The 24494-nt window shown below is 36.7% G+C and overlaps 1 protein-coding gene across 1 annotated transcript in view; it reads right to left on the bottom strand.

Moving 5' to 3' along the window:
* The window catches only part of LOC121382700 (LIM/homeobox protein Lhx9-like), a 62541-nt gene extending 50262 nt beyond the window's left edge, over positions 1-12279 (bottom strand). The window contains exon 1 of the mRNA XM_041512240.1: positions 11818-12279. Within this exon, the coding sequence (XP_041368174.1) occupies positions 11818-11961 (144 nt within the window). The 5' untranslated portion in view covers positions 11962-12279. The remainder of the gene's footprint in view (positions 1-11817) is intronic.
* Between the last annotated feature and the right edge of the window lie 12215 nt (positions 12280-24494).

Below are 24494 nucleotides of genomic sequence, written 5' to 3'. Positions count from 1 at the left end.
TACTACTACTACTACTATCTGTTTCTGCTTCTGTTGTTACTACTACTGCTACTGCTACTTCTACTACTACGGCTACTGCTAAAACTACTGCTACTACTACTGCTACTACTACTACAACTGCTACTACTACTACTACTACTATCTGTTTCTGCTTCTGTTGTTACTACTACTGCTACTGCTACTACTACGTCTACTGCTACTACTACGCCTACAACAACAACTACTACTACTACTCTACTACTACGTATACTACGTATACTACTACTACCACCACCACCACCACTACTACTACTACTACTACTAATACTCTACTACTACGTCTACTACTACCAGCACTAGTACACCAATGACAATAACTACTACTAATAATAATGTTTTAATTAGAATATTACTACTGCTACTGCTACTACTACTACTACTACTACTGCTACTGCTACTGCTACTGCTACTACTGCTGCTACTACTACTACTACTGCTACTACTACCGCTACTACTACTACTACTACTACTACTATCTGTTTCTGTTGTTACTACTACTACTACTGCTACTGCTACTACTGCTACTACTACTGCTACTACTACTACTACTATCTGTTTCTGCTTCTGTTGTTACTACTACTGCTACTGCTACTACTACTACTACGGCTACTGCTACTGCTACTACTACTACTACTACTACTACTACTACTACTATCTGTTTCTGCTTCTGTTGTTACTACTACTGCTACTGCTACTACGTCTACTGCTACTACTACGCCTACAACAACAACAACTACTACTACTACTACTCTACTACTACGTATACTACATCTACTACTACTACTACCACCACCACCACTACTACTACTACTACTCTACTACTACGTCTACTACTACCACCACTACTACAACAATAACAACAACAACTACTACTAATAATAATGTTTTAATTAGAATATTACTACTGCTACTACTACTACTACTACTACTACCACTGCTTCTACTACTGCTACTACTACTACTATTGCTGCTGCTGCTACTGCTGCTGCTGCTGTACGTTAAAAAATCTAGGTTTTGCAAAGGATAATTTTACCAACTTTCTTTCGTTTTACAAACATACTCACTACTCGGGCATAAACCCCATCCCACGCGTTGCACGGTTTGGACGTGGGTGTAGGTGTAAATATTGGCATGCCTATATCAAATAATTGTACATTCATTTCATTTCAACTTATTTTCGTGCTTATATTCAATTAAGGTTCAAGCACGGTGTTCTGGGCTCACCATCTCAGTTATCTGGGCTGTCTATCCAGGACAGTAGGCTAGTTGTTAGTTGGTTAGTGGTTTGTGAGAGAAAAGATGGTGTAGTGGCTTTACACCTACCCAGATAGCCCTTAAGAACTCGCTCTGGGTTGGAGCCGGTACCGGGCTGCGAACCCTGCAGTCCGATGGCTTAACCACTGCGCCACCGAGGCTGGTTATAATTGTACAAGCACGGATGTCGTGGATACAGCCTCTGACATCGTCAGAGAGTTCTGTCCAAGACCTTGAGTATACACTCACTGTATTATGAACGACCCCTACTTGCAGCATTTTGCGAGCTGTTCGGAACGCCCCCCTGTGGACGTTCACGGTTTATTGAGCACGTGATTAATGGGGCTAATGACGTCTGACAAACCGGTGTTATGACGCGCCCCAGACAAACAGTATATTGAGTTACGTCAGTTTGTGTACTTGTTTATAGACCGTGCACCATAACACCCGGTCCGCTGAGTTACTGCTTGTTTCAAACACATTAAAGTCGCATCGACAGAGTTCACAGATCGTTTCTTCGTGCATATTTGATTTTAACAAGATTGATTTCATTCATGGATTGGCAAACACAAACATACACCAATGCCTAAGCGCCACATTTTTACATTTTTGTTACGTGTACTTGGATACATAGGTGTTTTTTTTGTTGTGTTTTTTTAATATAATTTCAATTGTCTTTCTTCCTTTATTTTCTTTTATTAGTTTTGTTTTCTTTAATTAACTGATTCATTGAATCATTGATTGACTGACTGGCGGATGGCTGGCCGACCGACCGACCGACCGATCGATTGATTGATTGATTGGTAGTTTCTTTTTTCTTTCTTTCTTATGTCTTTCCATTTTTTTTACTATGTTTAAATATTTTGGATATTATTTATCTGCAGGCACAAGAAACGATGTCTAAGTGAGGGGGGGGGGGGGGGGGGGGGGTAGAGAGAAGTGGGAACAATCTCATATATTTTTATTTATATAGAGTAGAACAAAAACAAAAAGCTTGATCTGTATTGTATCATTATGTTGATCAACCGAGTTCCAGTTTTCGGTAATAAATACAGTTTACGTCAATGTCGGTTTTGGCAGTAATACTGTCGTGTTCGACTGTGTTGCCTTGCTGTTTGCGACTCACTTACTAAAAGGAAGTTGTGTGTAAACACAGGATGTGTTGTGATCGCAGGATATATCCACACACATCTTAAGCTGACAAGAGGTTTCTGCGAGGTTTTTATTAACGCTAAAATCTAACATTCAAACTCACAAACAAACATGTTCGTAAACATACATATTCATAACACACGTGCATATATATAACCATACATGCACATCTATAGTTCGTCCGCCCGTCAGTACATCCGTCCACCTACCCGCACGGATGCACATGTACACACATACGAATACGCTTAGACCTAGATATCGTAAATTATTTGCATCCGATTTTAAAATTTATTTAAAAAAAAAATTGAAATCTACTTTATCTTATTCGTTATTATTTTAAGGACACCACTAGAGCACATTGATTAATTAATCATCGGATATTGGATGTCAAACATTTGGTAATTCTGACACGTAGTCATCAGAGGAAACCAGCTACATTTTTCTAATGCAGTACGAGATCTTTTATATAAACTTTCTCAATGGCAGGAAAATACATATCACAGCCTTTTACCAGCCGTGGTGCACTGGTTGGAACGAGTAAAACCCAATCAGTTGAATGAATCCACCGAGGTGGTTCGATCCCTCGTCAAGTGGTTAAATGCACTGAGTCTTTAATCAACATGTATTTCCTTTTACTGTTTATCGGCATAAGATAGGCATGCATATACATGTATTATATTATGCAAACTACAATAATGTTGAGACTGATTTATAGAATGCTATATGAAAATAAATATAATAAATAATATAAATAATAAGATCAGTAACAAATGTGCTGTTTACATTTGGATGACAAAACCGTAATAAGTGATCAAGGCCGTATCTCTGTACAATGCAGAGAGGAATGGAACTTTGTCAAAATAGTGGTTGTTTTCATGAATTCATTTCAGGTGTTCAGACAATTACACAAATTAGAAAACACAGCAAACACGAGACTATTGTCAAAAATTCACATAGGGTCTAGTCGTCATCCTAAATCATCGTCAAAACGTATTTTAGCCTTTGTCCAAAATATCGGTATTAATTTGGAATTAGAGTTGGGCATTCTGAATGATAAAACCACACGATCACACGTCACACATGATCACACGTCACACATATGATCACACGTCACACATGATCAGGACCGTATTTTGCACAATGCAGAGACGAATGGGCATTTGGCAAAATAGTAGTTGATTCCATGAATCTACCTAGTGCCTCGTCTACAGGAGGACAGCCACTCCCGAGGACAGAGCTAACCATGACCTATTAGTCTAGAAACAGAGATAAGAAACCTGCTAATCATAAAACATTTTTTTATAATTTTCTTATTCGATAGATAATATAGAACAGTACATTAAACACCACAGCCATTAATATACTGCTTTTACTCGCCAGTGATGAAATGGACCCCCACTCACAATACCCCCCCCCCCCCCCCCCCCCCCCCCCGGAATAATTCGGCTACATCCTGCTATCATTGTGCAATGTATGTTTTTTTCTGCTCTATTTAATTATATGAATGCCATGAACGTTAATATACTCTTAATACTTTACACCACCGCCCCTTTGTAACAGATTTCGCACTACAAGTTCTTAATCTGACAAAAAAACCCAGCTCACTCTAATGCTACACGAAATAAAAACTGAACAAGAAAAAGAAGAGAAACGAAAATTGTGGTTTTCCGGACCCCCATGCTGTGAAAATGATCGCGTTTTCAATTTCACATTATGTGTTCATTTCCTATTTGTTCGGGTAACCACAAAGATAAATCAACTGTCCATTGAGGGCATACCGAATTTCACAAGAACAACATGGCGTATCATTCCTTTCATAAATTGGAAGTTAAAGAGTTAATATCTTGTCAAGTCTCGAACCTCTAACCTCCTCGGATGTACAGACAGAAATGAAAAGAATGAGATGACAAAAATAAACCAAAATCCACGCTGAAAACACGCTGAGGCAATAATTGACGGGTATTACACTCTAGTATGATATTCGAATGAGGAGAAATAAACTAATTAAAGGGACTTAATCCGATATCTCGTATGTCATATTTCTGGCTAATAGTTACCTTTTATGGAATTTTTACCCCACCGCCCCCCTCCCCCCTCCAATAATATGTAATATTAAGTTATTCGTAACTGACGAGTTTCTGTCGTTCCCATGTTTATAAATGTGTTTACTTATTTAATTATTATTAAAAAAAATATTATTGATATTATTAAATTTGGATTCGTTTTTGTTTTGTTTTGTTGGGGTTTTTTTTTACACGGGTTTAATAGCACGTGGTAATTTGTAACTGGCTGAAACTTTCACGTGTCATATAACTTTGATATGCTTTCCTTTCCAGTATGCTACCGAAACATGTTACACAGGAGAATATTAATTGATTTTGTAAACAAATTCAGAGTAATCTTCGCACTCGATGAAGCTGTTTTCGGATAATTCTTTTGACAAGTTTTGTAATTCCTAACATTATCCGTAATTATGTAGAATCAAAGTCAAGAATCCTGATATACCACGCCCACACCCATTACTTTCCAGTACCCACCCAATGACTCATATTATTACTACAAACACAGAACTGATTATTTTGCAATTTGTGTTTTTTGTTTAACGTCCCCACCGAAAAAGGAAGAGAGGGAGACAAAGAGGGAGACAAAGAGACAGACAGAGAGACAGACAGTATTATCAGCAGCAGCAGCATCACTAAAACTTAGCTATCGTTTCCCCAGGACAGGACAGGACAGTAATAAATAAATAAATAAATAAATAAATAAATAAAAGATAATAAAATAGAATGCACGTAACATATATACATGTATAAACAAATAAATAAATTAATAAATTTTACTTGTGTAAAATAAACATTATGCATGATTAAATCCTTAATTTGCTATTTAATAATTAAAATCTAATTTATTAATGTACATTATTAAGATTCATCTTTTATACGCATATCAAAATCCATATTATTATTTTTTTTTTTAAATAAAAATCTTTATAGAAATAATCTTGATTTATAAAAACTCCCTTGGTGCTTTCCATCTCTTTGGTTCCGGCGTACACCTACCATAAGCTCGTTTATAAGTACAGGTGTCCAGTCGGTGCCTTTGATATCCGCAATGCACGCGGGATAGCGAGGGACTCCCGATGACAAACTCAATATTTTGACACCTGTTTGTTTTAGTTGTATTTCCAGTAACAATTACTGCGATCTTTTACAGCTGGTTTCACGCCACTGTAAGGCAGAATCCTATAATTTGTATTATATTCAAGAATATCTAACTGTTTCGTCGGTTCTCTTCTATCGTATAGCGTGTTCGAAACCTCTGCGGTATATAAGCACGTTAAACCAGTTATCATAATCATCATTTATCGTAGATAAAATCATTGGTGATGATAGAGTTTGTGTCCAAGGCAGACGTGCATGAATTTTCAGTAGATAATAGGTACGTTAAACAGAGTTCGGAACTCTGTACCTTCACCGGTTTTCACTTCATGAACTCAGGAAAGCCCAAAATAAAAATCATTCTAAAATTAATAATGATCACTGTGTACCTATTTAAAAAATATTTCATAACATTAAATAATTGTTAATGTTAATAATGTCATTAAAAGCAACTGTTGCAGCGTACGTAAATACATGTTGTGTAATCAGCGTACAATGACTTGTGCTTTGTTAAACAAACCTGAGTATTTGACAAAACTGAAGTCAAATGAAATGTATGCATGTGTATTTTTGAGTGTTTTCTCTCCAGACAAATTATAAGCATCAGAAATTATATAAACAAAAATGGCCAGCGTAAAACTTGATAATAAATATAGTTCATGAAACAGCATGAATTAATAATAATAATAATAATAATAATAATAATAATAATAATTATTATTATTATTATTATTATTATTATTATTATTGTTATTATTATTATTAATATTGATCAAATGTATTACAATTTGTAATAGCAGGAGATGATTAAAAGATAAATATATGTTAGAATTTCAATCAGTATCTGTACTGGCACCGTGATTTTGTTTCTCTCAACTCTGTTTCGCCTGTGGGTAGGAAATAATATTTCAAAAATCAAAAATAATTATATGTATCATTATACTGGGCTTTTTGAAAACTAAATAAAACTAATTACATTAACAAAAAACAGAAGAGAAAACATGTTTACATTCAAAATCATATTGGTGTGTAAGACCAGTGAATATTCCGTCCAAGGCTGGCCATCATGTTTTAACAACTCGCCAATACGTAAATTACATAGAAACAACTTTCGTAAATGTGTTGATCTTAGGTCTTAAACAGAATAAACTAATTTCGAGTATTACAGGTTTCTCATAGTTAAATAACACATTGCTTACAACATGTGTTTCTGGGTTTTCATTGCTTTTGAAAAACAAATGGATTTCCAACTTACTTGGTTTTTTAATAACGCACGACAATAATATATGTATGCAATTTAAAGTATGAACAAATAAAAACAATTGTAAGAGAGAGAGAGAGAGAGAGAGAGAGAGAGAGAGAGAGAGAGAGAGAGAGAGAGAGAGAGAGAGAGAGAGAGAGAGAGAGAGGAATTAAAAATTATCTGTGTGTTTAATGGTCTGACAGCTTTGTTAAATAAAAGCAAAAGCAAATATCACAATCTGATTACTTAAAAGCGTGCTTCTGATTGTCGTGGTGTTTAAGTAATTCAAAATGAATTTCATGTGCTATAAACTGAACAAAAAACAGAAATGCGAATATTTGATACAGTTAATTCAAAATGGATTTAAAATGTTCGCAAAACATTGGTAATTTTAACAGACCATACAATACACTAACAATGGGATTCAGATTCAATACGTTTTAATAAATTAAAGAAAACTTCAATATTTGCAGTTTTTTAAATTTAATTTAATTTATTATTAAAAAAACTAAACTTTTTAGTATAAAACTAGGGTCTGTAAATTTAAGAAGTTGTTTTACATATATAAATTTTATGTTCTTTGCAAAGATATTTGCGGTAAACCAACGTGAAAAGCATCGACCGTTTAGCCGAATGGTCACTGAAAAAGCGTAAAGATATCATCATAGATAGAGCGTCACATCTTTACACTGCGCTGAAAAGCGAGACGACCCGCTCGGAGAGGACGCATTGATGGTGTCTTCCGCAACAATAACATTGTATTATTGGGTTTCGCTACACGAATCCTTTCAGCAGATTCGTCTTCTGATAAAACCGATCGAAAACAACCCAGTCTCTCGTTCGACACGCTTCACGTGCTTTCCGGTCGGGTGTGACTAATTTATTATGTATAATTAATGTGTGTGATTTCATTGATGATTGAAAGTAGATGTAACGTTTTGTGTACGAAATGGAGTATTTAATATTTATACGAATATTGTTTTTAAAAATTGATTGTCATGCATTCTTGTTGCAGATATTGACATTGTGTCCAATGCATCAGCGTCTATTACCAGTTCCACGTGTATGACCATAATCAATAGTCTTTTGTTTGCTAGGCAAAGCTTTGCAAATCTGAGAGCATTTAAAAATAATTTATTTATATTCTTCTTAGAAACTGAGCAGATATGTTTATGAGAAGTATCTCTTGATAGATTTCAGCGTCGAACCTAATGTAAACTAACTAGACTGATATAATGGGCACATTTACACCAAAACGCACACTTTGTTTTGTATAGTTACCCAACGCGCTACTTACTGTCTTATTTGAAAATAAAATCTGCTTTAAAGAAAGTTAAATTTTGTTTTGTTTATAGACACTACTAGAGCACATTGATATATTATTCATCGGATGTTGAATATCAAACATTTAGTGAATTCGCCAGCCTTAAATAATGTTATATCAAAACAGCAATGACAAACAAGTAGGATCGTGAACATAATATGTGAAGAAATACGTCTTAGTATGTGCTAATTTCACAAAACACGACATTCAACATGCCTGATCAGAGATGTTGTTTTCAAGCACGCCTATCGTGGATACACGTTCAGACTGGCTAATTGTATCTGCGCGAGATGAAAGTCATTTGTAGTATTACTACTGTGTTCTTTGAAAATTAATTTATACAACGACGTTCACGTGAAATTTAAAACATTTGTTTCACACCAGGTGTTTTTAACTAGTTAGTAAAACAAACATTCGATGTTTCGCTACACGGAAATACAAGTACAGTTCTGACTTTACTGACTACTAGTATGCAACAATGTCCTCTATATACGTTTATAAGATGTAAACAATGTAGTTAAACTGTGGTTGGTCCATAGCGGCTTTTTTTATATGGTATAGTAGTTATATATCTACGTTAAAATAATAAAATTCCAATTGATACAGAAAGCAAATTAGAACGCTAATGGATAAAACCCTAATCACGTCATTGCTATGAGTTATTTCATTTCAAATTTAAAATCACCATATTTTATTCTAATTATTCCATTCAGTTGAGCGCTATTAGTATTTATTAAAATAACACACTAAAACATGTACTAATTTTACATAATTACTTGCATTTTAATATATAATATATATTAGCTTATTTATTTATATTTATATTTATTTTTATTTTTTATTTATTTATATTTTGCATTGCTTTATGGAATATTTTAAAATTTATAATAGTTAAATCCAGTTTAGTTCAAACCCGACTTCATCCGATCTGTATATCTATACACATCCATCTGATCCATCCGTGTTGTGTTGTCTCGTTCACTCTGTGTTCTGTTGTATGTAATTATCAAGCTACACTTTTAAATGTGATGTTTATGTACAATTAACTATTTGCTGATTAATTGTTTCTGCTCATTAATTATTCATAAAACTGCATATTGTCGTGGGCCTGGACCTTTCGGCTCTACAGAACAATTCGTTTTGTGGTTTTTATCATTTATTGGTATATTATGCTGTTATTCTCCTAAATAAATTCAATGTTCACCGCATACTCAAGAACGTCCGACCAAATTATTTTTGGCGATAGGCTAATGCAATCAGTGAGCATTCACTTGAGAAAAATGTAATGTCTCCACTCATTTAACTTGGATCGTTTTATGTACATGCATTCTAAAATTATATCACCCATCGGTTTTGTTTAATTCGTCTCCTAAAGATGTCTTTTCTTTTCTGTAGAAACTTCAATTATTTTATTAACTGTTACGTTTAAGGTGATTTAAGTGGAAACAATTTTCGAAGTTTAAAACTATATTTGAAAGACTAAACAAATGACAATAATTGCGGGGTTTTTTTCTGAAAATTGTTGTAATCAAGTTGTGGAATGCGATCGCAACTGTGGAAGGAAATAAAGTGTATCAACGCGCTTCATTCCCTATAGGTTCAGGCACGTCCACCCTGAGTACGACCTCTTTCATCGACGGAAGTCCTACCCAGGACAGGACGAGTTTTTTTTATTTTGGGGGTATATGCAATTTAGAATAAAATGAATTATATTAAATTACTGTAATATTTAAATTGAAATAAACCGAAATAACTGGCTGAGTGTCTTATCACTTGCGAAGTCCTCATGAAATGGATTATTGTAATTGAACGTTGTTTGATAGCCAAATAATAGAATATTAAACAAATATACTACTGGCGTGGAGGGGACAAAGCAAGGCTTAAAATAAAACCGACAAAATATTAGTTTTAAAATCAGTGCTTCTGTAATCAATACACAAACTTTTGTTGTTGTTTTTGTTTTCGTTTTTATTTTTATTTTGTGTGTGTGTTGTTGCTTTTTGTTTTTTTAAAGAAAATATTTGGGGGGTTTTCTTAAAGAAAAGAAACTAAAACTTTTAACAGATGTGACTGGGGAATCGGTCTATAAAATGAGACGAACCACCGAGTACCAGACGAACTGGATCGTAAACCTGTTTTTGTCCAGATGTTACGCATCTTGCACCCAGACTGTACCTGGACCTGGTTACTCACAAAGGCACGTGGCTGCTAAAATGTATCACAGGTTCGTGTTCAATAAAACTCCGTTAACCCATTACACAACACGGAAACAGTTCGCACAAGAAACTACGGGTTTATTTGTTTCAATAGTTTTGCAGTAAGAATCTATGTATATATTTAATAAAACAATTTTATGTATATATAATACATATTAATGTATGTATGTATGTGTGTGTGTGTGTGTGTGTGTGTGTGTGTGTATGTGTGTGTGTGTGTGTGTGTATGTATGTGTGTATCTATGTACCGGTATGTATGTATGTATTGATGTATGAATATCTATATATTGTATGTATGTCGGGGTTGACTGTTACATACATAGATATTAACGCACTGGCGCAGGGGATAATTAAATCCTTTCTGGCCTCACAAATGGTCCCATGCCGTTGCTGGGACTCGAACCTGTGGCACCGAATCACCCGCAAATTGCAAGACTAACCACGATACGCTCTGATACGTACGTATGTATGTATGTATATGTATGTATGTATGTATGTATGTATGTATGTATGTATGTATGTGTGTGTTTGTGTGTGTGTGTGTGTGTGTGTGTGTGTGTGTGTGTGTATGTATGTATGTATATATGTGTGTATGTATGTGTGTGTTTGTGTGTGTGTATATGTGTGTATGTATGTATGTATGTATGTATGTATGTATGTATGTACCATGATATATGTTTTCTTTTTAACATTAATAGTTTCTTATAGATTAATAAGTATCACTAGGTTACGGCTATTTCCTCTGATGAGTATGACGACTAACACTAAATGTGTTTGCTAGCCTAATTATTTCTAACGTGTTGGCTGAACCCAGGTATTGATTGTTCTATTATAATTCACATTAACTTCATTTCATAAAAGTATTGTGACGAAGCTTGTGAAAATAGAAACCTTAATTTGAATGAGATAATAAAAAAGCTACCAAGCAACAAATTATTACGAAAGAAATGAAGCAAAACATTATTTTCATATACAAAATTACTTTATCGTGTTTTATTTTGACACCATTGTATAGAAATTAACTACATTAGCCATTTAAATTGTTTCTTTCAGTAAATATAATTCTTGTCTGACGCAATCATAAATATTACAATAAAATATACATATATTAATGCAAATAGAATTATTATATAAATATTTTACAACTAATTCATATTATATTATACATATTCTTATATTTAGTCTATGTAACATGGCTGACGCGAAAGTGTATTAATGTACATGTTCTTTAAGACTGGAAATTTCTATTGCAATAATGATTTTATAAATATCAGAAAATACAGGTGCATATCCACGCGACTTTGTTTTCCGAAGTAGCATGACTCGACCCCCTCGCCACAGTACTCCCCCACCCCCACCCCACCCTAAACATTTTAGTTTTCACACAACACTGATAATTATAAAATGTATCGCCGAACCAGCGTCTCTTACCCGTGAAGACATGTGACAGTCGATCATCAGTTTGTCCGTGCATGCCGTCTGTCCGGAGTTCGACGACAGCATACATCCGTCGGCGACGGCGTCAAAATTGTGCTTCTCCACCATCCTGGGGTCGGTCGAGCCGCATGGGGGCATGTAGAGGTCGCGGAACAACGTCACGTCGGCAATGGGCCCCAGCCTGCAGTTTGTACGACGATCCCGCAAGAGAAATGTACAGGTACAGAGAAATTGGCATCCAGAACAGCTGATCGTGTCTGTTGTCCCCTTTATTACAGCGTCAGGGTCCTGGAAGGGAGAAAACGACAAGCGCCGGTAGTTCCTACAACTGAACGTCGTCCACAATGGTGATTTTTCCCTTCGATAGAAACCTATTTGTTTAGCGAATTGTAAGAGTGAACACACGGCTTAGCTCACTGAATAAGTTTTGTTTGGCAATCGCCTTGCTTTACACTACTTTCGAGACGATGTGTGAATGCACGCTGTTCCATACGTAATGAGTGGGGAGGGGCCAACATGCTGAAGGAGAAACGGTGCTTCACATTTCACGGCGGAGTTCAAGACACTCTCGCTCTTTCTCCCGATTCCGATTGGTCGGATGGGCACAGCAGTGACCTGATTGGATAATTGAAACAAATCAGTTGCAGACGAATTCACCTGCCACTCAGCCAACAGTGTGTCAATAAAGGAGGCGAAGTCCGCGTTTTGTCGAGAGTTCAAATAACGCTTCCGACAGAGCAGGAACATCTTGGCACAAAAGAGCTCGGACCTGCGTGTATGGGAGCTAAATCTCCCGAGGAGAGGCCTTTAGAAAGTGTCATAAATAAAAACACTCGCGCTGGTCACTCTGTGTTTGGGCGATTCTACTACGACTCCAGACCGCTCATTCAAGTCTTTCCCCAAAATCTATCGCCCGCAAACTCGAGCGCCGTCCAGATTCGCAATAATGAAGAGTACTCGAAATATAACAATCGGGTAGAAATTTATGTTTTTCTGTATAAAGCGATATCTTAATATCCCAAACATTTCGAGTACTAAATGTTGTATACATAAACTGTGATAGCAGTTTTCGCGAGTGTTTCTTTGTATAGAAGTTCAACTCTCAATTGTTGCATGAATACATTGGAAAATGTCAAGAAAATGTTAATGTTGTAAATGCTTAAAAAAATTATACTTTTGTGTTTTTCACATTATACGATATGCTAATATGTGAAATATTGAAAATATTAAAGGTTGTATGCACACATTTTGAGAATACTGACATTGAGTGTTTTCTGTACAGAAGTTGAACTCTTAATTGTTACATAAGTGTTAATTTTGTGAATGTTTTTAGAAACAGACTTTGGTTTCCATATATTAAAAGTTTACACAAACAGTTTGAAGAGTGTCCTTGGTTGTTTCCTGTGTAGAAGTTTAACTCTCGACTGTTACATAGATGTCAAAATGTCAAGTAAATGTTATTAATGTGAATGGTTTTTACAAACTTAAGTTATTATTAGCTTTGTGTGAACTTATTTGTACATGTATGTGTGTTTATGTTTAACTGTGTGTGTGTGTGTGTGTGTGTGTGTGTGCGTGTGCGTGTGTTTCTTTATGTGCATGTAGAGGGCGTGCGGGAAGAGGCTTTTATAAAAATATTTACGTCATAACTCTTAAAAGTACGATGATAAGTTTCTTTTTGTAAACAATATATTTATGCGTTTTTATTCTCAAAGATTATACCTTTAAAATTTGGTTATTGGGATACTCATAAAATATATAATATGACACATACAAGTTAAAGCATAACGATATCGATACGCCCAACGCGTTTTAAATATAAAAGATGATGATAAAGATACTAATAAAATATAAATGATGATGACAAATATACTCATAAAAATGAACTAAAACTATGCATAAAATAAAATGTAATGATAAAAACGGATTAAATATAATTATGATACGTATAAAGTAATTTACCATATGATAAAAATGCACACGAATATAAAATATAAATATATATATATAAATTATAAATATGATAACTAAGATAGTAAAACAATATGACGATGAAGACGTTACTAATATATGAAATATGTCTAATAAGGACGAAAGAAAGCTTTGGGATTATTATAAATGTAACCATATGTTGAAAGTCACACATCTTTTCCATGATGACGATAATGAGACATTAGCGAAAACACGTTAGCTGGTGGCTTCATAATTACATAATGCTGATATTCCCGCTCATCAAACAACAAAAGACAGAATTTTGACCATATGGATGAGGATTATTTTCTGTCTAACACGTCCGGAATTCGTCTCATGTTTCGGAGATGACAACAGAGGTAAAGCCATTGATTTTAAGACTTGTAAGACTGGAAGGTTCTGGGTTCGTGCCCCAGTACCGACTACACAATTCAACATGGAGCTACAGGGCCACTACTACAGCGCTCGCCTGAGGTGCTTGGGTCGTAGGATCAAACCACCTCGGTGGACCCATTCTCTGATTGTGTTTTATTTATTTATTTATTTGTTTACCCTATCCCGACCAGTGTCCTAAGACTGGTATATCAAAAAGCCGTGGTATGTGCTATATTGTCTGTGAGAACGTGAATATAAAAGATCCCTTGCTGCTAATAGAAAAGTGTAGCGGGTTTCCTTTAAAACTTTAATAATTAAATTTCCGTTACATTCATTACAACGCAACGCCATCCCATTGGTCCAGATGCAGCAACGGGAGTTTGTTCAAATCTCGATGGACGTAAAAATTATGTCGTCAGGGAACGTCATATCTGATGACGTCATTTTATATGGGCAAGTTGTCTTATTGAGCGTTATTATTATTGTATGATTCAAATTTAATTATAGGTATTGTCTGTTATTTATTTTACATTCCTCTGGGTATGAACAAAAACAATCATCCGTAAACTTATGTGAGAACGGCTTCGCTGAACCAGACAGTTTTCGGATGATTGTTTTTTTGTTCATACCCCGATGAACGTAAAAGAAATAACAGACAATCCTTAAACATGTAAAAGATATCAAAATTAATGTTTGACATGTAATAGCCTTTGATTAATAGATTAATGAGCTCTAATATTGTCGTTAAGCAAAACAAACTTTAATTTAAAACTGAGTTATATGTAATCACGAAAGTAAATAAAAATAAAATATGACGTGAAGATTGAATAGCGAATGTCTGATAATACCCCCTCCACCAAATTTAAAAAAAACCCACAAAAAAAAACAACACGAAAGTTTAAAAAAGGAGTTTAAATTTTTAAAAGCGTCCATAATTCTTTTTCATCAGTAATAGGCGACAAAATAATTGTTACAAGAAGAACCAATCTGGATTGAGGACACTGTAGCTAATGAAAGACAAAACATAAATACCCCCCCCCCCCCCCCATTTTTTAAAATAAAAACACACCAAAAAAAAAAAAAAAAAAAAAAAAAAAAAACCAACAGAAAAAACAACAACAACAACAACAAAAATCCACAACCAACCCCCCCCCCCAACAACCAACAACAAAAACCCACAACAAAAAAACAAAACAAAAACACACACCCCTAAAAAGAAGAAAAAGAAAAAAGAGCAGCAACAACGAAATATTGGTAAAGAGACGGTTTGACCGCAGCGCTCGGGTTGGTAAAGAGGCGGTTTGCCCGCAGCGCTCGGGTTGGTAAAGAGGCGGTTTGACCGCAGCGCTCGGGTTGGTAAAGAGGCGGTTTGACCGCAGCGCTCGGGATGGTAAAGAGGCGGTTTGCCCGCAACGCTCGGGTTGGTAAAGAGGCGGTTTGCCCGCAGCGCTCGGGATGGTAAAGAGGCGGTTTGCCCGCAGCGCTCGGGTTGGTAAAGAGGCGGTTTGACCGCAGCGCTCGGGTTGGTAAAGAGGCGGTTTGCCCGCAGCGCTCGGGTTGGTAAAGAGGCGGTTTGACCGCAGCGCTCGGGTTGGTAAAGAGGCGGTTTGCCCGCAGCGCTCGGGTTGGTAAAGAGGCGGTTTGACCGCAGCGCTCGGGTTGGTAAAGAGGCGGTTTGCCCGCAGCGCTCGGGTTGGTAAAGAGGCGGTTTGACCGCAGCGCTCGGGATGGTAAAGAGGCGGTTTGCCCGCAGCGCTCGGGTTGGTAAAGAGGCGGTTTGACCGCAGCGCTCGGGTTGGTAAAGAGGCGGTTTGACCGCAGCGCTCGGGATGGTAAAGAGGCGGTTTGACCGCAGCGCTCGGGATGGTAAAGAGGCGGTTTGCCCGCAACGCTCGGGTTGGTAAAGAGGCGGTTTGCCCGCAGCGCTCGGGATGGTAAAGAGGCGGTTTGCCCGCAGCGCTCGGGTTGGTAAAGAGGCGGTTTGACCGCAGCGCTCGGGTTGGTAAAGAGGCGGTTTGCCCGCAGCGCTCGGGTTGGTAAAGAGGCGGTTTGACCGCAGCGCTCGGGTTGGTAAAGAGGCGGTTTGCCCGCAGCGCTCGGGATGGTAAAGAGGCGGTTTGACCGCAGCGCTCGGGTTGGTAAAGAGGCGGTTTGACCGCAGCGCTCGGGATGGTAAAGAGGCGGTTTGACCGAAGCGCTCGGGTTGGTAAAGAGGCGGTTTGCCCGCAGCGCTCGGGTTGGTAAAGAGGCGGTTTGACCGCAGCGCTCGGGTTGGTAAAGAGGCGGTTTGACCGAACCGCTCGGGTTGGTAAAGAGGCGGTTTGACCGCAGCGCTCGGGTTGGTTTTTGCATTATTAACAACAATGACAGTGTATGTAATACGTGGCATTAAAGGTGGGGCATTTTCTCGTGTGTTTTCAAAAATGGATTAAGTTACGATACAAAGTATGTTTGGTACGAGATAATTATGTTTCAATACCAAATACCGGGTATACTGTAAATTGTTATTTTAAAATTCGTTTGTGATATTTTTCACACATCGATCAATCTCACCCCCTCCCTTAGTAGACGTATGCGCTACCTTTGAAGTAAGCATAACCTGGACACAAACTATTCTTCTGTTTCCTATACCCCCATTCCATAAATACACACCCATTTAAAAAAAAAATTCGGATCACAGTAATGTCTCCATTATTCACGAATTGCCGTATTTCACTGTATCCTTATATTTTTATGTTCATGACTGTGTATCCTAATATCATTTCTGTTATGAAAATATTCCCATGCAAATAAGTATACTAACTAAAAACCTAGTTTTGACCATGGGTAGAAAACACTGAAAATAAAGTTTTGTGTATAGAGAGTGTATTGAAAACGATTAACAGCAAGTGAGACTGTCATGTTAATATTTATCGTGTTTTACGGGAAAAGACAAAACTGTATAAAATGTATGATAATTAACTATGGCGATGGAGTCACAGTGATGTGCTTCTTATATGTAATTTATACACGCCATCTCGGTAAATGCCCAGTACATACCGAATATGTGAAAACTCTCAATATGAGGCACGAACGAATACTTCTGAGCGCATTTTATTGGTTGCAATACCTTTCAGGTGGTGCTTAATTTATCTGCATGGCCCCGTTCCACGAGGCGATCTTAGCGCTAAGATCACCTTAAGTGCATAACTATCTTAGTGCTAAGATCATCTTAAGTGCATAACTATCTTGTACACTTAACGTGATCTTAGCTCTAAGCACACTTCGTGGAACGGGGGCACATTTGTTTAGTTATAATATTGCCATTCTCAATATTACAAGCCTGTGTTTAGCAATACCGGAAGTCAAATGGTGAAAATGTAAAGTAAAGTTTATTTTATTTAACGACGCCACTATAGCACATTGAATTTTTTTTTATCTTATCATCGGCTATTGTACGTCAAACATATGGTCATTCTGACACTGTTTTTAAGAGGAAACCCGCTGTCGCCACGTAGGCTACTCTTTTACGACAGGCAGCAAGGGATCTTTTATTTGCGCTTCCCACAGGCAGGATAGCACAAACCATGGCCTTTGTTTAATCAGTTATGGATGACTGGTCGGTGCAAGTGGTTTACACCTACCCATTGAGCCTTGCGGAGCACTCACTCAGGCTTTGGAGTCGGTATCTGGATTAAAAATCCCATGCCTCGACTGGAATCCGAACCCAGTACCTACCAGCCTATAGACCGATGGCCTAACCTCGACGCCACCAAGGCCGGTCTCAAATGGTGAATGTTTAATGAAAAAGCACCATGTTTCAATCACGTAATGGTTCTTGTTTGGTAATGATTGTTTTTGTTGTAGTTTTTGCTTTAAAGAATTTTTTTTTTAAATACGTGTACTTAGATAATTTCTGTTTTGTTTACTTTTATTTATTTGCTTTTGTTTGTTTTGTTTTGTTTTGTTTTTGTTTTGTTTTGTTTTTGAAATACATATAATAATAACTGTATTGACTATGGCTTCATCTTTGGTCACGGGGGTGGTGTTGAATGGATATCATGGGGCAACCGTTAGTGGATATTTTAACTAAATGGAATCGTAAGTTCCCTCTTTCTTAGGCGAGTTCTATTTTACTGATCCACGCCCTTCTCTGTAAGGTGGTGGTGGTAGTGGTAGTGGTAGTGGTAGTGGTAGTAGTAGTAGTAGTAGTAGTAGTAGTAGCAGTAGTAGTAGTAGTAGTAGTAGTAGTAGTAGTAGTAGTAGTGCAATCATCAAAATAAACACAGGGGAATACTTTGATATGACAATCTTGTAATAGGCCAACGCCACTGAAATGGCCAAGTGCTTGCACCACTGTCATTGTTAGTCTTTCAAGTGACAGACCCTAGGTGTTAAACACTAAGACATATTTTCCAATACTAGAACCGTTTTTGATAACTAAAATCATACTTTACTTAGATTTTATTGTTTAAATTATTTATTTCCATACATCCGAAGTGTTTTTGGTCATCAAGGCGTTTTTAATATCACAAAATGCATTTTTCATATTTTTAAAAACGGACGTGCGTCTGATATGTAACGGTTATAGAGTTGAGTTTTAGTCTATTTTTAAGGGCATTTCACCGTTTCAACGGCACAAACTCTTGTTTTATTCTGTTGTAACTTAATCCAAATGTGTTCCAGGTTTGTAGATTAACTAAACGTAATGTCGAAACTTAGGTCTGCGCCTTTAAGAGGTGCCTCACAATATGGTTCTGTATTCTGTGAACGACATTCAGTGCACAGGGAGGTACAGTTCACTTAAATTGGATAAAACAAAAGCCTAGTCGATCACCGACACGAGCAGTACCACGGATTTCTCGTTTTAATTTCCGCAAAACATGTCACACATAAAAAGACGGCATTTGACAGGAAGGAACCGATTTGCACAATTTCTGCTCGCGATATAAAGACCCCGGTTGGACGAAACGACAGAGGCGTGAGCATATGATTCGAACTGGCTGCGATTGACACACACACAAGAAAAAAAATAGTTGAGAAGAAAGTCCGGGGCAGCAGGCTAAATATTTTGTCACGTCCATTGCCCATTTGAGCCGTCACGGAGTGATGGGACCACCTTGCGAGGCAAGGGAAATACGACTTCCTATTTGTTTTGTCGGCTTTTGTTCCGAGTGGAGGAAAACACCCACAATTCAGCGGGACTGCCCCGGGTTCGGGTCTCAGACTTCCTTTACGTGCGCCACCTTGTGTCAGGCCGCGGCGTCAATCCCACGTCAGCGTGCTGCACCACATCCTCCTTCCACGCGGAGTCCCCGTGCAGGATGAACCCGACGCCGGCGTTAACAAGACGCAGAATGGCGTTTTTGTTACAAGGTTTGTGCCTAAGCTGTCGTGAAAATGATAACTGGAAAAAGGGGGATGTTCGATCCATTTCAGTATAACCTCTGACACTAGGGAGGTCAGCATGATATGCGAGCTGTATGTTTGTAGGTTACTGTTTTCATGGTCTGACCAGGGCTTTTAGTTTTTACTTTTTGAAGATTTGATTTTTAAAATATTTACTGACGTTCATATGCTTCATTGTGTCTTTCACAAATATGACTATTTTATTGATGTTTACAGGTAGTACAAAACCAAATAACATCCGGCTGGGTCAAAGTTCCGAAGGTGCATCAGACATGTGATACAGCAGTTGATACCACAAGTCCTGTTATTGGTTCAGTGATAAATGTGACAGTGTTTATTGTCAATGTTTTTTTTTTCCATATGAGCATATTTCATGTGGGCAATAAATGTATGTAATTTTATTTTATCTAGTATCACTGTATCAAGTAGCCTTGTGCTCGACACATCTATGGGTAACCAGTAAAACTAAGTACTAAACTTTTGTGTGAAACTACTGCTGTTGTAAAAACATCCAGTTATATCGAAAATGAACCATAAAAGGTTCCAATGTTTTTCAGTTAATACTTTAAAGAAGAGGTCGTGGTACTGATATTTATGGGTCATGGTTTGTTGATACGTTGCATATGTCACAGTGGTTTTAACCACATACGTTAACATTGTCGCCTATGGGATTTTGTTTGTTATAGTACAACCTGTAGGTTACTGCTTTCCTCGTCTGATCAGAGCGTTTTGTTTTTTGTGTGTTTTTTTAATAGAATTTTTAAAATTGTATTTAATGACGTTAATATGCTTCATTGTAGTTTCACAAATGTGACTCTTTATTGAAGGAAGGAAATGTTTTATTTAACGACGCACTCAACACATTTTATTTACGGTTATATGGCGTCAGACATATGGCTAAGGACCACACAGATATTGAGAGAGGAAACCTGCTGTCGCCACTTCATGGGCTACTCTTTCCGATTAGCAGCAAGGGATCTTTTATATGCACCATCCCACAGACAGGGTAGTACATTCCACGGCCTTTGATATGCCAGTCGTGGTGCACTGGCTGGAACGAGAAATAGCCCAATGGAGCCACCGACGGGGATCGATCCCAGACCGTCCGCGCATCGAGTGAGCACTGTACGACTGAGCTACGTCCCGCCCCCTCTAGTTTTGTTAATAAATTAAACATTTTACATTGATGTTAATCATCATACAACTTAGTGTGTCACCCAACAGCCGATGTGTAGTTTGTCCTGGGTGTCATTAAACATTAATCCATTCCATTCTCTAGGACTATATGTCAAAATTGCCAAATGTTTGACATCCAGTGTAGCCGATGCATACTAAAGGAATGTGCTCTGGTGGTGTCGTTAAACAAAACACCTTTAACTGACTTCAGGTCAGTTTGTAGAGCGTTCGTCTGAGGTGCTTGGTTCGAAGGATTGAATCCCCTAGGTGGAACTTTCCACAACTGGTATACCAGAGACCATGGCACTTGCTGTTGTGTTTGTGAGAAAAGATCCATTGCTGCTTATGGGAAAATGTTGTGGGTTTCTTCTAAGACTGTCAGAATCACCAAATGTTTGACATCATGGAGCCGATGATAAATTAATCAATATGCTCTAGTGGTGTAGTCAAACAAAACAAACTCAACCACAATATATGAAACAAAAAAACAAACTAAGGAAACATTATAGACTATAATTAGGTATAAACATGACAAGGTTTACCAGTCGCATGGTTGTGAAAAACATGCATTTGGTTTTCACTTTGAAAATATTCAAGCTCATGTCTACATGGGAGGCAGAAGCAGTCAGACCCAGAAAACACGAAAAGATGTCTATCCTTTTATTATTATGGCCCGATTCCATTTTCACGGCCTCTTTCGGTTATTTTATGCTGTTATTTTAATTGAAAAATTAACACGGTCTTGAACCTGAAGTGACAGACGTATTTTTCACAATTTGAACCGTTTTTAATAGTTAAATCTACAAGCACTTACATGTTATTATTTAGAATATTAATGTCCGTACACCTGAAGTGGTTCTAGTCACCCAGGGTTTTGTAATACCCCAATATGCATTTTTCAAAAAGTAATAGTTATCAGAACAAGCTCTAGATATTTTTAGATGATATTTATTTTGTTTATAAATCACAGATTTTAGCTTTTCTCTGTTATAACCTCATCCAAATGTGTTGCAGGTTTGTAGATTAAACTTAGTGTTCATTTTTACGGGCTGAAACTAGGGTCTGCGCCTTTAAACACTACGGCGTAGTTTTATAGTATTAGAGCCGTTTTTAAAATCTGACATTTTATTGTTTAGATTATCCATTCCCGTACACCCGACGTATTTCTGGTCATCCTAGCTCCATGATCCCTAGTTCCCCTTTCCGTGAATCCATCGTGCTAAAAACTCAGTTGAAGAAAGTGTATTTTTCTCGTTCCAATTAGGAAAGCAACATACCATAGCATTTGATATACTACTAATGTGTACTGCTATGTTGGAAATGCACTAAAACTCTTGCTGTACATCACTAATAAGAAAAGCCATGTGGTGGTAGCTGCGGTTTCTTCTCTCTAAACAGTGTTACAACTATCATTTGTTAGACTCCAATAATTGTTGATTATTCAATGTGACGAAGGGCAGGAGTTGCTCAGTGGTAAATTGCGGTATTTGTCGTTCCAGCCAGTGTACCACTACTGGTATATCAAAGGCCGTGGTATGTGCTATCCTGTTTGTGGTATGGTGCAAATAAAAGATCCCTTGCTACTAATGGAAACATGTTGCGGGTTTCCTCACTAAGACTATGTCAAAATTACCAAACGTTTAACATCCAATAGCCGATGGTTAATAAATCAATGTGCTCTTGTGGTATCGTTAAACAAAACAAAATTTAGTTGTAAGGTATCATAACGACAATTTTTAAACAATTTCTCAAGTCAACACTGCTGGCTATAAAATTAGAGAAATATTAATGACATTACTCTTATAACCAAAGTTAAACTTTGTTTTGTTTAACGACACGACTAGAGCACATTGATTAATTCACCATCGGCTGTAATTGGATGTCAAACATTTGGTAATTGTGATGCATAGTCTTCAGAGGAAACCTACGACATGTTTCATTAGCTGCATTGAATATTGTATATGCATTTTCGCCCAGACAGGACAGCATATACCACGGCCTTTGATATGTCACGATAGAAATACCAAACGATGTTGTCACAGGTCCATGTACCTTTAAGAGAAAAACTTCCCTACGCGGCGAGTCCTAGTTTTCTAAATGTTAAGACATGAAATAGCATGTGCCGCTCATCTGTAACTCCACACGCGCACCAGCGAAAGCTAGTCACGTGATAACCTCCAAATAATCGCGGCCACAGTTGACCAATTACCCGTCTGAACGTACTAATAAATAAATACAACAGTAAAGACAAATATTTGGTTTCAATTTGAAAATGGCCGTACTTGTCGGGTTTTGTGTGAATAGTGACGGGAAGTTAACAGGAAAACACCGACCCTGGCTGTTAATGCTATTTGCGGTCTCACCACGGGGTTATGCCACCCGCATGTCCTTTAAGATCTGTAGCAAAATCCTTTCAGTTCGCATTATTGTCAACCTGTATTGACATTCTACGAAATCTATAGTTATGTTTTACTATTATGCCCGTGATAATAAATATCTCTTCTATGTTTGTTTGGGTTTGTTTGTTTGTTGTATTTGTGAGTTGTTGTTTTTTGCGTCCAGTGTACATAATATATGTATTTTGTTACAAAGGCCTAACAAAAATTGTGTTTCCGCGAACGTGCCGAAAAAGCTTAGGTAGGGTAGGTCTACTTTTTGTATTCTTTTCACCTACTTCGATAAACAATAAATAGGGTCAATCATTTGTTTTAGTTAGAGACTGGTTGCCGAAAACTGGATGAGTAGACAAAACAGAAAAACATAACCTTTTTAATCCGTGTTTACTTAGTTTATCTCATATATCGTCCCGAAAGGTTTAATATGCAGTGATAATTTATTTATTTATTTATTTATTTATTTTATATTAAAAAAACAAAAAACAAATACCATTAAAACCATGCCAGCTTTTAGGTGTTAAATGAATGAATGTATGTTTAACGAAACCCCAGCACACAAATGCATTAGCTATTGGGTGTAAAAGGTAAAAATGCATGAATTAATGTTCACCATCAATTTAGATGTTAAAGAATATTGATCACAAACTTCTTAAATTGATGAGCACGTTATAACAACAACAAAACCAACCAAAACCCAAGTGACAACATAAAGCACCCCCAAACCAAAAAACCAAAATCAACAAACAAAAACAAACAGGCATCCAAACAAACGAACAAACAAACAACAAAAACAAAACAAAAACGATAACAACAAACAAACAAAAACAACAATACACCCTAAAAAGTACCAAAAATAAACACAAACAAAGAAATTAACGACCAAAGAATACAAAACCAAAACCGAATATTTTTGGAACACTAATCTTAGTTTCAATATCCCGGTTATTTGTACTTATCCATTGTTTAAAAATGAAATTCATTTAATTTTATTTAATGAATTTATTTATTTATTTATAATTGTATTCATTTGCTTGTTTGTTTGGGTTTATTATTATTATTGTTATTATTATTGTTGTTGTTGTTGTACTATTATTATTATTGTTGTTGTTGTTGTTGTATTATTATTATTATTATTATTGTATGTTTATTGTTTATTTATTTATTTTAATGAACTGATGATGTTTTAAATGTGATGGTGATACTCAGCATTCAGTCATTTGAATATTTTCACGACTTTGGAAGCAAAGCATTTTTTTTTAAATCACAATTCTAACATCACCAATAATTTCATCTTAATGTTTGTTTACTTCTTTTCTATTCGGTCTATTCTCGTGTAGTATCTTTTCTTTTTAATAATAAAAAAGG

Source organism: Gigantopelta aegis, chromosome 10 (assembly GCF_016097555.1).
Source record: "Gigantopelta aegis isolate Gae_Host chromosome 10, Gae_host_genome, whole genome shotgun sequence".
NCBI classification, from domain to species: domain Eukaryota; kingdom Metazoa; phylum Mollusca; class Gastropoda; order Neomphalida; family Peltospiridae; genus Gigantopelta; species Gigantopelta aegis.
This window is presented reverse-complemented; position numbering and strand designations above follow the sequence as displayed.